The sequence below is a fragment of the Apteryx mantelli genome, chromosome 23 (genome assembly GCF_036417845.1).
Source record: "Apteryx mantelli isolate bAptMan1 chromosome 23, bAptMan1.hap1, whole genome shotgun sequence".
Taxonomy (NCBI): domain Eukaryota; kingdom Metazoa; phylum Chordata; class Aves; order Apterygiformes; family Apterygidae; genus Apteryx; species Apteryx mantelli.
This window is the reverse complement of record NC_090000.1, coordinates 1729121-1742445: the sequence shown is the minus strand read 5'-3', so window position 1 is coordinate 1742445 and position 13325 is coordinate 1729121. Positions and strand designations below refer to the sequence as shown.

The following is a 13325-nucleotide window of genomic DNA, read 5'->3' as shown; positions in this document are numbered from 1 at the left end:
GGGTGGCTGCTGTTGGTGCGGGGAAGTTTGTGCTCTGGATGTGCTCCAGGGGAGAAATTGCCTCCAGTCCTTACCTTCCTGCCAGGTAGTCAGCCTTTACTGCAGTCTTCTCCCGGAGGAACGTAGGTTGTGTGGACTTCTTGGAGATCAGGTAGCAAGTTAGTGGCAGAGCTGAGTCTTGGCTCTGGTCCCCTTCTCCAAATACTGGATTTAATGCACCATCCCTGCGAGCAGGATTTGAGCGGATGTGCCTGGCTGGGTGTCCAACCTTCTTTCTCTCGTTAGCAAGTGCTGGTAGCATGAGACATGAGGATGTAGTGGGGAGCCCTTATGCAGGGCTCCCAGAGGATCACCAGGATGGCTCAGTCTGTGACAGTTTGAACTGCTTTGGCTTTATAACATTTGCAAATGGTTGTGAAACCTTCCCCACTTCTGCTTCCACCCTGTTGTCTTATGTCCTGGTCACTCTCTGCTGCTTTGTAATGGCAATGCACCAAGTAAAGCCAATTTCAGCTGTGCGAAGGAAGCAAATAAATAAAACAATTAAAAAAAAAAAAAGAGGAATTGGAAAAAGCTCAAAGCTTTGGAAAAACCTGATAGTGAGCACATGGAGTAACAGTCTCTTGTCTAGCCAATGGAAAGTTTTAAGCATGCTAGTTGTGATTTTTAAATTACCTTTGTGGGGACAGATGGCTCTAAACTGACAGCAAGAAGCAAGGAAACCCCAGCATGTGGAGGCTGCCTCAGTTCAGAGTAGTGGTAGCTCTTGTGTTTTGGGTGAAGGATGCTCAGGGAGGCCACAGGGGAGCAGAGCGTGGGTGCCTGGACGCTGCATCTGCTGTGGGCTAGGGGATGGATGCGGAGCCTTGACTGTGCAGGAAGCCAGACTGGATGGTCATCACAGTCCCCACTGGCCTTTAAAGCCTGTGAATAAACCTCCTGCTCCACGTGACTAAGGAGGCTTTTGCTGGCTAATCTGCTTTGGCTCTGTAGTCCCTTTCTGCAGGCTGCTCCTGTATCCTGGCTCTGCCAGCCCTCCTCCTCCTCGTCCCGGCACCTCTGCAGCAGGGACGCTCGCTCCGGTCCGGTGCAGGCAGGCACTATGCCCTCTGGCTGCAAAGCTCAGTGCCCAGCTGGTGCGCTGAATAAATAATCAGCGAGCTGAAGGCCTCTCCGAACCCTCTTTCTCTGCCTTTGCCACCCTGGGCCTCCCAGAGCAGCTGGTGTTCAGCGTTGTGGGGTGCTTTGAGCGGGGAGAGGGCGGTTGAGCTGCTGACAGGCGGCTTACGCAGGAACAGCTAAGGTGGGGCAGCTCCTACAGCAGCTTGTCATTTATTGCTCGATGGGTGTTTAGTGTCTCCTTCGCCAGCCTGCTGGCGTGCACAGCCCGCTGGAAGGTTTCACTGGGCTTCCTGGAGATGGAGCCTGGGATGTGCTTGCAGCAAAGCAGCGTGCCCCGAAAGCCAGAGAAATCAAGTTGGAAACACCAGCACCTTCCTGCTGCTTGCTTGTTTATCTGATGTACAAAAGGCATTGTCTGTGGGTGCTTTCCATGCTGCAAAAGCAGCATCTTCCTTTTGGGGCTGTAAAACTCTTGGGATTTTATCCCAGGATTTGTTGAGCTGCTTTTGTTCTGGCCAGGGGGTGTCATTAAATGACCAGGCAAGCACATGTCTCTAATAGTAGTGATGCACAGGTGCCTGTGTCCTCCAGGATCCTTGTCACAGGAAGGAGGTGCCTGCACTCATTGCATTTTTATACCTGAGTATTAAGTGTTTATGGTGTGCCTGTATTTATTATTGGGGGTGGTGACGTCTTTTTGTCCCTGAAGAGGCTTGGGCAGATCCGGCTTATCTAGTGAGTGCTGGTGAAGGGCTTTGTAGAAGTCATTAGGGCACTGGGGAGAACCCGACACTGTGGAGCCTTCAAGGAGGTGTGCGTGTCCCTGCGGGCAGGGTGTGCAGTGGGGACAGCTCCCTGCTCGGGGCCCTCGCCATGGCATGGCTTGCAGAGTTGCCTTCTGCTTCCCTAGGTGTTCCTCCCCTGGGGTTTAGGAGGGTGTCAGATTGTGTCACAGGTTTTCTCTAGCAGGTGTCTCCCCGCTGCATTTTCAGCCTACATCCACCAGTGAAAGGATTACCTTCAAGGTATGAGGTTGAATATTATAGCTACTGAATGGCCTTGGTCGCTCTACTGAAATCTGGGTGCTGCAAACCTCTGCCTTAGCAGCTTTGGTAAATACAAAGCCATCAGCTTTGCAACTCTGCCCTTCAGGGCAAGTCTGTGGTGAGTGAAGCCGGCGGCTGCTGCAAGGTGCCTGGCAGTAGGAGCTGGGCCAGGTGTCACCTCAGCCCTCCCAGCCCCAGCGCAGGGCCGGGTGTCGGAAGGAGAACCAGTGCCTTCCCCATGGAAGGGTGCAGGACAGATGAGCACTGATCCTGTAGCGTCTTTGGAGTCACCAGCAGACCAGGTGCCTGCGGAGGGAGGATGCGTGGTCTGCTGTGGTGCGGATCAGGCACCCTGGGTCAGGGGTTAGGCTGAGCGTCGGCAACTGCAGGGTTGTGGACGTGAATGTCTGCCTTGCAACTCGTTTTCTCTGCCCCTGCTTCCTGGCTAGTGCTGAGGTGGGCCAAGTGCTTTGGATGGAAACAATTTGCTGAGTGGGTTTGTTTGGGAAATGTGGTATTAAAGCAAAAGGAAGTTTTGTGTTCTTCCAGCACTATCATGCTACCAACCATCTGCTTTTCTCTCTAGTTTTCAGGGAACCGTACACCGTTCGGGTGGAGGACCAAAGGTCGATGCGTGGAAACGTGGCTGTTTTCAAGTGCCTCATCCCCTCATCAGTGCAGGAATATGTTAGTGTTGTATCCTGGGAGAAAGACACCGTTTCTATCATCCCAGGTAAGAGAGGAGCCACTGTCCTCTTGGCAAGTCTGACCTGCTTTGCCATGTGTGAAACTCACGGTTGGGGACGTCTTTTGGTTGATGTGTGCCTATGCTGCCAAAGCAAAGGTTTTTATTGATGGCTGCCTTGTGGCTTCATACGGGGAAACCCACGCGGTGTGAGGAGGCACACTGTGTTCGGGGTCTCCTTGGTGCGAAGGCCAGTAGCGCGTGTGTTACTGGGCTCACAGCAGTGTTGGTAAGCGTGACGACAAGCGTTTTGCCTCCTGGTTTCTCCCACGTGCCTGTGACTAGCTCACTTCGATGGGTTTGTGACTGCTGGGGTTTGGGCAGTTGGAAGATGGTCTGTCCCTGCTCCCAGTCCTGATTCTCCGCAGTCAGACCTGAGCCTTTCAGTGCAAGGGGCGGCAGCCTGGAGCCGGGACAGCGAGAGCTGTGGAGAGCTTTGGGACCCGCAGCCTTTAAACTGCTGCCTTTCCCCCGGCGGGTTTCCCAATGGCACAGGAGGTCGTGAGCAGCGACCTTGCTTCCCTGGGCAGCAAGGTGGGTGCAGGGGCTGCTTGTGGGCAGGCCCCTGTGCTGCTGTGAGCCCCGCAGCAGAGCTGGTGGGGGCAAGGCTGCAGGGCGCGGAGGCTTGAGACGCGAGGGGTCCTCGCTGCCAGCCAACGGGGGCACGAGAGGACACTGCAGGGCAGTGGGATGGGATGCTGATACTGTTTTGCTGGGCAAACCGGAGCCCCAGAAGCAGTGTGGGGGTGTGGGACAAGCAGAGCAGGGCCGGAGCAGGGCTGGGAGAGGTTAGCCAGCATGGGTCCCCGTGTACTGGGGTGACCTTTCACTTCCCTCCTCGGAGACCGTATTGATGGCAGTGCTGGCTGCCCCGCACAGCGCGTGTAAGCTAGTAGTAAAGCAATCAATACTGCTTTCCCCAGGGGGATCCAGAAAGAATTAAAGGATTTTGCCCAAAGTGAATGCTCCGTGTGCGATATTTGCTCACAGGTCAGTAAGTACTGGTGCTCCTTGAGGGCTCAGTGTTGCAGCGCTTGTCGTGGGGATGCACCTTGGGCGCAGGGGCTCCTGCGCGGCGTGGGGCGAGCGGCGCGGCCGTGGGTGCGTGCCTGGGGCCCCTGCGGCTGCAGCAGGCGCTGACCAAGCATGAGAGGCAATTTGCTTTAATTGGTCTTGAAGGGATGTTTCTTTCTAAGGAGCTTCTAGTGCAAAGTGCTTCACCTGGAGGGGGCCGGAGGGTTATTCTGCGAGGGCTGTGGTGGCTCGTGCTGGGGGAGGCAGCGCCAGCACCTCCTGCCTGCAGCTAACCTGCTGCAGCTCTCGGTCCTTCTGTGCAGGCTTGTGCTGCATGAGTGATGGGCCGGTCCTGCCCCGCTGGGCTGCAGTGCATTTGGGGCATCTCCGCACAGCACCCTGCACAACAGGGCTCTAGTCCAGGGCCGGAGCCCTGACCCGGTGCTGCTGTGAAGTGACAAATGGCAGTCATGTTGAATGATTGACCAGGCAAGCAAGGGGACCCCTTCTGACAGAGCCTGGGCCTTTTTGGCACTGGCACAGATCCTGTTATAGTTTGTAGATCTGGGGCTGTGAGCCAACTTCCTCCTCTCGGTCAGGGTTTTAGTTTATAGCGCCCCTCCTCCCCAGCCCTGACCCGCTTCTGCCAGTCTCGGGGTGAAATATGACCTCGGCTGTTTGCCTCAGGAGTGTGGTCTGCCCCTGGACAGGAGTCGAGCATGACGGTCTCATGCTGCACAGGTGCTAGGAGCCGGCCCTGGTCTGCAGCAGCCTCTTGCCCAGGAAGGGACATTTTTGTTCTGCAAATGGCCTTCTTGCGCTCTATGAGAAGTTTTCTGGCATTTTAGATGTTTTGAAATATTGCAGTCATGTCCCTTACATTTTAGTGGGTAAGAAATCTGCAGGTCTCCTTTGAAACAGGCCTCTCCAAAGCTTTTGTGGCAGGATTTGCGCTGAAGCCAGCTGGTGTTTGGAAAAAGCCAGGCTCATTCTCGTAGGGTGCAGAGTTGCACCACAGCCTTGTCAGCCCTCTGCTCGAAGAAAGCGTGCCTCTGGGAAGCAGTTGCATCTGTACGAATGAATAACTGCAAGGCGGGTTTCCGTACTGCAGATGGGACTGATGAGTTGCTCTGTGGTATCCCTTCTCCGCTGTGGCGCGGGATGATGGTGTGCCTCACTGATGCCATCTGATGACCTGGGTGTAGGGAAGTCCTTCAGTGTTAAAACTCACGGTGCTGGTCCCTTGGCAGCTTGCTGTGCTGTGTTAACTCTGGCAGTGCTGTCTCTAAACCTGGTGGCTTCTGCGAAATACTGTCGGCTGCTTCCAAGGGAGCTCAAAAACCCCATGTACTTTAGACACGGCTCTAAAGTGGACTTGTCCTGTGCAGGTGTGCCATATGGACACACACTCATGTGCCAAGCGTTTGTGTTACCAGCACCTTTAGAGCTTGTCTGCTAAAACTGGCATCTCGGCTCCTTAGTGTTAATACATCTGCCGGCTGTGCTGTAGTGCGGTCCCTTTTCTGTGAAGTAGAGGGACAAAACAGCTTCCAGGGCTCTGCTGGGGCCCGAGGAAGTGCCAGTCTGTGGTGGGCTGCCAGTGGGTGGAGCGTGGTTCCCAGCGGTGGAGACCCCTCTGGGTGGACAGACCTTCCAGGACAGCTCAATGACGTGTTCCGCTCTGGGGCAAATCTGCATCCTAATGCCACTGTTATCCGAATTTCCTTCTCACCTTAGAGGCCTTTTGCGCTGGCAATGCACTTTGTCCTGCTCTTTGGGTGAAGGGAGCAGTATAGCGTTTGCAGTCGTGCCTAGGCTTCGTTTGGAGAGCAGAGTTGGTTTCTTCAGCACCAAGTTGGTGAACTGAGCATCCATGCACTTGCATGATCTTAACCTAGGCTTGTTCTCAAGTTTGCTGTTGCAGTAGATTTTTTAATATGATGATTTAATTAGAGTGGAACGATTTTAACATTCTAAAGCAATAATTACCCTAAAGACAGAACATATAAATTGTGTTACAGTGCAGAGTCAACACAAGCAAACATGTTTTGCTGTTGGATTACAAATATAGTATCTGCCTGAAGCTTATTTTTTTAACTTGCTCTTGTGTTAGAGCTAAAACTGGCTTTGCTGTTGCCAAAAACATGGTCTCTTCTTGACCTCTGGTGAACTTTTGATTCTGTCCTAATACTTGGCAAGGAAGACAAGGAGTGAAGGAGGGGTTCCCTGCTGTTTTGAGTGAATGGCATGAATTTTGAAAAAAGCTGGGATGTGGTAGTGAGGCCTAATAGCTCTTTTTCTGTCTAAAAATGCTTTGTGAATTGCAAGATCAAGTGGTTGTACAGATACAGCACTGCATAGCGCTGCTCCTGTCATCCTACAAAAAGAAAAGGTCTATGGAAGCACTACAGCTTTTTCAGAAGTAAATTCAAGCCATATTTGAAGCTGGCTGTATAACCTGGCATTTTGTCCTCACATTAGTGTACCCAATTCACTGCTTTTTCCCAAATTTTCCTCCAGTACTTTGTGCGAACGGACTGTGCGTCTTCCTACTAAGCCTCAGCGTGTTGGAGATAAAGGGTCCTAATTCTCAGGACTGGTCAAAAACCTTCATCCAGACTGCTCTGTGTTAGACAACTGGCTTTAATTGAATATTTTCCCAGGAAGTGTTTGCTTTCCTTAAAGCTTTTCTCCTTTTCTCCCTACTGGAACACAAAATATTTTGTAGCTTGGAAATGGAGGAAAAAATCTCCTCTGCAAGGAGGAGCGAGTGTTTCTCTAGGGGCTGCTGTGTTCTCGCCAGCTCCGACCTCCGTCTCAGTAAGTGGGTTGGGTGGTGGTTTTATGAGCTTTCTCGGGTTCTTTTCATGCTTAATTGGGATTACAGAGCTACAAGCTGCCCCCTCCCCACAGCCCAACCTCCGCCGCTCTGCTTTTGAGGCTTGTCTTTTCAGATCCTTGTTGCTCTTTCGGTTGCAGTTTGCTGGTGGGTGAAGGACTGCTTGGGGGTTTGTTTGGGCTGGCACCACAGGGGCTCACAGAAGTGGCCCCCGGGCAAGCAGCCCTGCCTGGCAGCGTACAGAAGCGTGGCTTTGAAGGCAAGAGCTGCGCAAAGTCTCCTAGTTCAAGGTTTGCCTCGCTGCCTCGTTCAACATCATTTCAGTCAAAGCCCGTGGATGGAGCCTGGTGCATGTGCACGTTGCTCAGGTCGCTGCTGCTCTTACTGCTGCTCTTAACAGCCCAAGAGAGCGCTGCTTTCAGTGGGTGCCTCTGCCTGACTTTGTCCCATTTAGTTCCTGACAAGTGCATCCTTTCAGGAGCACCTCCTGGGTCTGTTTTAGAAGAGATCTTAAAACAACTGTAGAAAAGTGCTTTGTGTCCGTATCGCACTGCTGCAGTAGGGGGCTTTGGTAGTGCCTTGCATTATTTGGTTAACTTGGCAACGCTGTAACTTACCCTGAAATCAAAGATAAATTCTTTATAGAAGGTTATCCTGCATATAAATCATCATTAGTGTAGCTCTTTTTTGTTTAATGCCTACCTAACTGTGCTGTAGTCTAAAAATGTGTGTTTAGTGAAGTCAAGGGTTGCAGAGAAATTATAGGGTTTTCAAAAACCCATTTGCTTTGCTGGTACTCGCATCAAAATCAATCTTGCCTTTAGTTCTCAAGCCTCGTAGCAAACATGCAGCACCACTCGCAGGATCTGGCATTTAATGTAGGCTAGTACTTATTCAGAAGAAACCAGCAGTTGTCACAAAACTGTGGACTGTGTGCAAGATTGCACTTCACACCGAGGCTGTGATTTTGAACTCTGTTGTTGATGAATCTTAATATTTTGAGGAGGGGGAGGAGGACTGCAGCTGAGCACAGTGTCTTACTGGTCCCTCTCCTTCTGTAGGGAAAGAGGGAGAAGCTCCTGCCACAAACCAGTTTAAGAACTCAAGATGGTAAACAGCTTTTTTTAAAACCCAGTCTCCAGGCTAGATAATGTGAGGAGTCTAGGAAGCAAATTCATGATTTTGATTTGTGCTGGAAGAAGTAGCTGGCATATGTGACTGAAGCTGCTTTGGAGTCACTGTGCTCTAGTTATTGTGACACAGAAATGGAAATTTCTGTGGCAGTGTGTTGTCTTTTCTGCAGGTATTGCAGTGAGCGTACCTTGATTTCAGCAGTCACGGGATCTGCAGAACTAGGCATGTAGCAGTTGTACTAACGTGGATCAGATGTATGTTGGTGCTATAGGAGTGCGTCTGGCCACACTTCTCAAAAGCAAGTGGTGATGTAGGAGCTAACTTGAGATTCTGGAAAGTGGATTTCTGAAAAATTCAGGCCCCTCTGTGTCAGTTAGCTCCCTGCTATTCTCAAAACATGTCAATTTGCGTGTTAGTTGGTTTTGCAAAATGTCACTTGCAATACTGTAAGCAGCACGTGTGTGCATGCACATTGATGCCCAAGCTATTCCTCAGCTGGGTCAGTGGTGTAAATAAGGCTGGGTTTGCCCTGGTACAAATGTGTCTTCTGCCCTGGTTGTGCACAGCTGTGCCACTGGCATAGGACCTGGGTTGCTTCCAGAGGGTCAGTGTTTGGCTGGGACTCAGAAGGTGGGTGTTACTTTGTGCAACACAGACCTGAAGTTTTCAGGGTTGGCAAGTAAGTTAACAGAAGCTGCATCCTTGCAGGTGTAGCCAAAGACAGCACTGCTTCAACTGCAGCAAAGGACAGCAGCTGTCCCCTCCCCATCTTCCCTGGCTTGTGGCACCTGGTGACCTATGGAAGCAGCACAGAAAGAACAACTATTTGGAGGCAATAAATGGTAATAGACTGGCAACCCCAGGTCTGAGCTGCTGTTTGATGCTTTAGGGTTAAGTACTTGAGAGAGGGTTGGAAAAACCTCCAAGTACAGCACTTCTCAGCAGGGTACAGATGTGTTTCAGGGGGCTGCTTTTCTCGGCCACCCCAATGTGTCCTTTGAGGGCTGCACACTTTGCTGTTTAGTCAGCAGCTAACCACCAGCCCTTTCTCTGAAAACCAAACTTAAAGCTTGTCAAAAGGATGGAACTGAAAAAAAAATCCTTAGTTCTGCAGAAATTTTAGTTGCATTTCTGTGCATGTTCTTGACTCTACTTTAGCCTTTTAGTAATTTAGAAAATATCTAAGCTATTTAGTGGTGGCTCAGGTGCAGACTTAGTTACTCTTTCTGTCCTGTCTCCTACAGTGTCCAAGTCTGTGTTTTTGGGAGTCTTAAACTCATCTCAGCAGTTGTTTAGCGATGAAGGAAGTAAAAGTGTACCAGCTTTCTCATGGTTAAATATGCCCATTCACCCCAAAGACGCGTGCTTTTCTCTTCCCTTTCCTGTACTTTGGAATATTTCTCTCCAAAATATTAGAAGCAAGTGTAACTACATACAAATTCCATTTTAATCCGTCTCAAAATGTAATGAGTCTAGAGACGCAGCATGAGGCTACTGAAAATTAAAAACACCACTAGTATTTATGGGTCTAATGTTGCCTCAGCAGGTCCCTTTACGCGGCGCCGGAGCTGCAGCGAGGCGCGGGCGCCGCGGGGAAACAGGTGGTGTTGACTGCTGGCCCCAACGCCAGGCATGTGCTGCCTGCCGGGGGGCCGCGGCGCACAATAGCCGGGACCTGGATAATTAAGCATTGTCCTTTCATCAATAGGCTTGGTGTCGGGGCGTCAGCCTCGTGGTGCCGGGAAAAAGCTGGGAGCTGGGGCAGAGCAAACACGGCCAGGCGAGGTGAAAGGCAATCCTTGTTGGTGTGTTTATCTTCACGGGGATGGTTTGGGGACAGGGGATAAGTTACCGAGGGTATTTACTGGCTGTTAGTATTTTTGCATGGTTAGTTTTGCTTGAGTGCAGAAGCCCCTCAGCTGGTTTTGTCTGTGCTGTCTGGCAGCCGGCGGCTCCGAGCATGTCGGGGCAGCGAGCCGCGCTGCCTGCCTCTCCTGGGCAGTCACCTGCAGCGCACGCGGTGGCTTTGCATGTCACGTCGCTCCCGGCTCAGCCCCACCGCGGCTCCGTGACAAAAGGAGGCAGCTCTGCGGCAGTCTCCTGCCTCTGCTCCTTGCCAGCGCGAGCAGGGAGGGGAATCGCGGTTGCTCTGCGAGGGGGAGCAGTCGGGCGGGAGGGCTTTGCGTGCCGCCGTCCCCACTGCTCCTTTGCTTCCGTGGGGTGCGCTTGGCCCCGCTGCAGCACGCCCGTGGGTGCATGGAGACTGTCCCCTCGCAAAGGGGCTGCTTGGGGCCAGCTGTGACCTGGTGCCATGGGGCCTGGGGCAGCGCTTGTGCTGCCAATGCTGATGGTGCAGCGGCTGCGAAAGGGCCCCCGCTGGGGCTGGCGCTGTGGGAGCCCATCCTCGGCGGGTGCGGAGCGCCCACAACCCGGGCGGTGCGGGGCAGGAGGACGGGGCCCTTGGGGGAAGGTGCTGCTGGGGCTGGCGGCTGACCTTCCTGGCCAGCTCTGGCAAGACTGTCAGTCCTTGGAAAGCGTCTTCCACCCTGGGTGGCCAAATGCAGCGTTGTCAAATGGTTAGCTGGAACAGGACAGCCACCGGCTCTGTCCTGGCTCCAGGAGCCTCAGGACCATAGGAGCCTGGAGGACTTTGCTTGCTAAAGCCAATGAGACCTGGCCACACCAGCCTCTGCAGAGTGGAGGTCTCGCCACCCCTGTGCGACCAGGCAGCAGCTGGATGTGCGCACAGGATGAGCTGCAAAGACAGCCTGGAGGTAGAAGATGTGACTGATAGGAGAAAGTGGCTAGCAAGTGGCCTTTTCAGTTGCGTTTTGTAGCTTCTCCCTGGCACTGGCTGCCTTGCACCACGGAACAGCCTGATGTGATTTAAATGAGCATTGTCCCACCCTACGCTGTCTAGGGGTGCTGCGAAACCTTTCCCTGTGTCAGTCCCTACTGCTCTAAAGGTGTCCTGGCTTCTCCCCCACCCCTTGCCACCCTCTCTAGCTGTGACATGTGCCCAGACCTGTTACAGAGGGAAGTAGCTCTAGGCGTTATTCTCACCAAGTGGGGTGAGATTCTGTCTGAAATCATTTCATCCTTCCCCAGAGACTTGGCGTGAATTTTATCTAATCGCCATGGCAACAGATAAAAAAAGGTGTGAGCACATCTCCTTTTGCTGTGATAATTCAGATTTATATATTCAGATCAGATTGGAGTTAGAGATTTTAAAAGGAGCAGATGCAGCAGAAGGTGTGACTGCAAATAATGTGGCGAGAACGTTTGATGATCCTGCCCTTTAAGAGGGGAGAGAGCCTTCCTGCAGTTTTTTTGGAATATAATTATTCCATCAAATCCATTTCAACAAGGACTCATTATAGCCCTGATAATGCAGAGTCACGTTGGAGACAATCTCACACGCATGCACACACACCAAAAAGGGACTAAAACAAGTAAATAAAATGCATGTGAATAGCAAGGAGCAAGAGCTCTGTCACTTCCAGATGCACCCATGGAACAACAGCCCAAGTCTCACAGGTCAGCTGGGATTTAATTGAGATATAATTGCATTGGCCCAAATGCAGCCACAGCAGTGTCAGGTGTGCTTCCCCTGCTGCCACATGTTCCTCGTGCCTGTCTGCTGCAGTGTCCCTTGCGAAGTCTGTTTGCAGGATGCCGCTTTAGAGACGCTTGAAACCAGCTCTTTGGACAGACGAGGCTGTCAAGAAACCCCTTAGGGTCCTGTGCGACAAAATGCTCATGATTAAAGGTCGGGAGAGCTGTGGATTTCTAGAGGTTGCTTTTCTGGGCACAGCTTTGGTTATTTTCCCCTTCCAGCTCATGTTGTCACCTGCCAGACCAGTGTGAGAGGTGTAATTTTGCAGAGCAGTCTCAGGTGATACTACCAATACCATTCGTCTCCTGTGCAGCAGGTCTCAAATGCCCTGTGTCGCAATGAAGCGTTGCTCAAAACCACCTGAGCTTGGGCCATTCTGGATGAAAGTTATAGGTTGCTTTTGCTGTGCTGCTGTGGCTTCTGCGGGAGAGATGCTTCGGTCTGAGATCAGAGGAAGGAAGTCTTTGACTACTTTCTGAAGGGCAGAGAAGAAAGGACGCGGTTGCCTGAGAAGGGAAGGTGCTGTTGATCTAGCGCTTGGCATCCCGGTCCCATGTAATGTGCTCGCCCGGCTCCCAGCCCTGCAGGATGATGGAGCACTAGCCAAACATGGCGTGACAAGCTCCAGGGTGTGAAATACGGACGAGCATCCTTTCTTGGAGCAGCCATCTCTATGTGTACTTGTAAGCGTAAATCTTTTGCCACCCTGAGGAATAGTTGTGCTGTAGGGAATGGACAAATGGTGCAGAGAGCACAGGACGGATGGCTATGGGTTTGGAGCAGACGCGAGAGGCAGGCGAGCTGTAAATCTCTGCCTGACACCTTACCCCACACCCAGCAAGAGATGCACTTCATGTTTTGTGCTGCTGGCCCTGCATCTGCCTCAGCTGCTGTTGGCTTAGGATTGGTGTCAGGCTTCCAGGTGGCAGAGAGGCGAGAGGAGCGAGTGCAGGGCAGGCTTTGCTGAGATGTGAACCCGGATCCCTGCTGTAGTAGGTGGCATGCAAATTCAGGACACAAGCAATCCCTCACACCTTGCAGCTGAAGAGGCAAGAGATGAATGTCTACAGACACCCTGGGAAGTACCTGAAAGCAAAGGGGGGCAAGTGTATCTGCTGTTTGCTTCGTGAGTTAGTTTACAGGGGGAATACCTGAGGAAGATGCCTTTTCAGAGACAACAGCAGTGATATCCATTGGATGCAGACTTTTAGCAATGATTCTGGCATGAGAATGAGGTGATCCATGTGAAAGTGCATTTAAGTGGAGAGAGCAGGGGGAGGATGAGATCAGAAAGAGACACAAGGAGGAAGTCTGCTACAGACAGTCACCAAGATATGTTGCATGGGCTCCGAGTCCCAGGGTGCCTCTGCACGCTGGTACAGATTTTGTTCTGGTCATGCTCCGAATTGTAAATTCTGGTTTTGCAGGAAACTGGAGTAGTTGGGGTCAAGAGCAGAGCCTTTGGGAGCAGCCCCTCTGGTGGCACACAGGAAAAGGGGAGCTCCTGGGCAGGGCAGTCTTGCAGGTGCAGCCAGTGACTGATTAACCTTGTGCTGCTGCCTGTCCTTTACCTTTTCCTAGGCTGGGTTTGCCTGCGGAAGCTCAGAGCCCCTTGGACTGTGTGCTGCAGATCCTTGTGAGAAATTTCTCTGCTGAGAGCCAGCCCCTGAGAGAAGGTTGGAGGGTCTAGCTGGCAACGGAGCTGAACTCTATAATGAAACCAGGTGCTACGCGTGTGCTGTCTGTACCTTGCTGAACTTGTTGCTACTTATTGCCTGCACAAGTGGGCTCAGGGCACACGGATTCCTG

At 52.1% G+C, this 13325-nt stretch overlaps 1 protein-coding gene across 1 annotated transcript in view; it reads left to right on the top strand.

Annotated features, from left to right (window-relative positions):
- Window positions 1–13325, top strand: part of DSCAML1 (DS cell adhesion molecule like 1) — a 117171-nt gene that overhangs the window by 11033 nt on the left and 92813 nt on the right. Inside the window, exon 3 of the mRNA XM_067310163.1 lies at window positions 2755–2901. Within this exon, the coding sequence (XP_067166264.1) occupies window positions 2755–2901 (147 nt within the window). The remainder of the gene's footprint in view (window positions 1–2754; window positions 2902–13325) is intronic.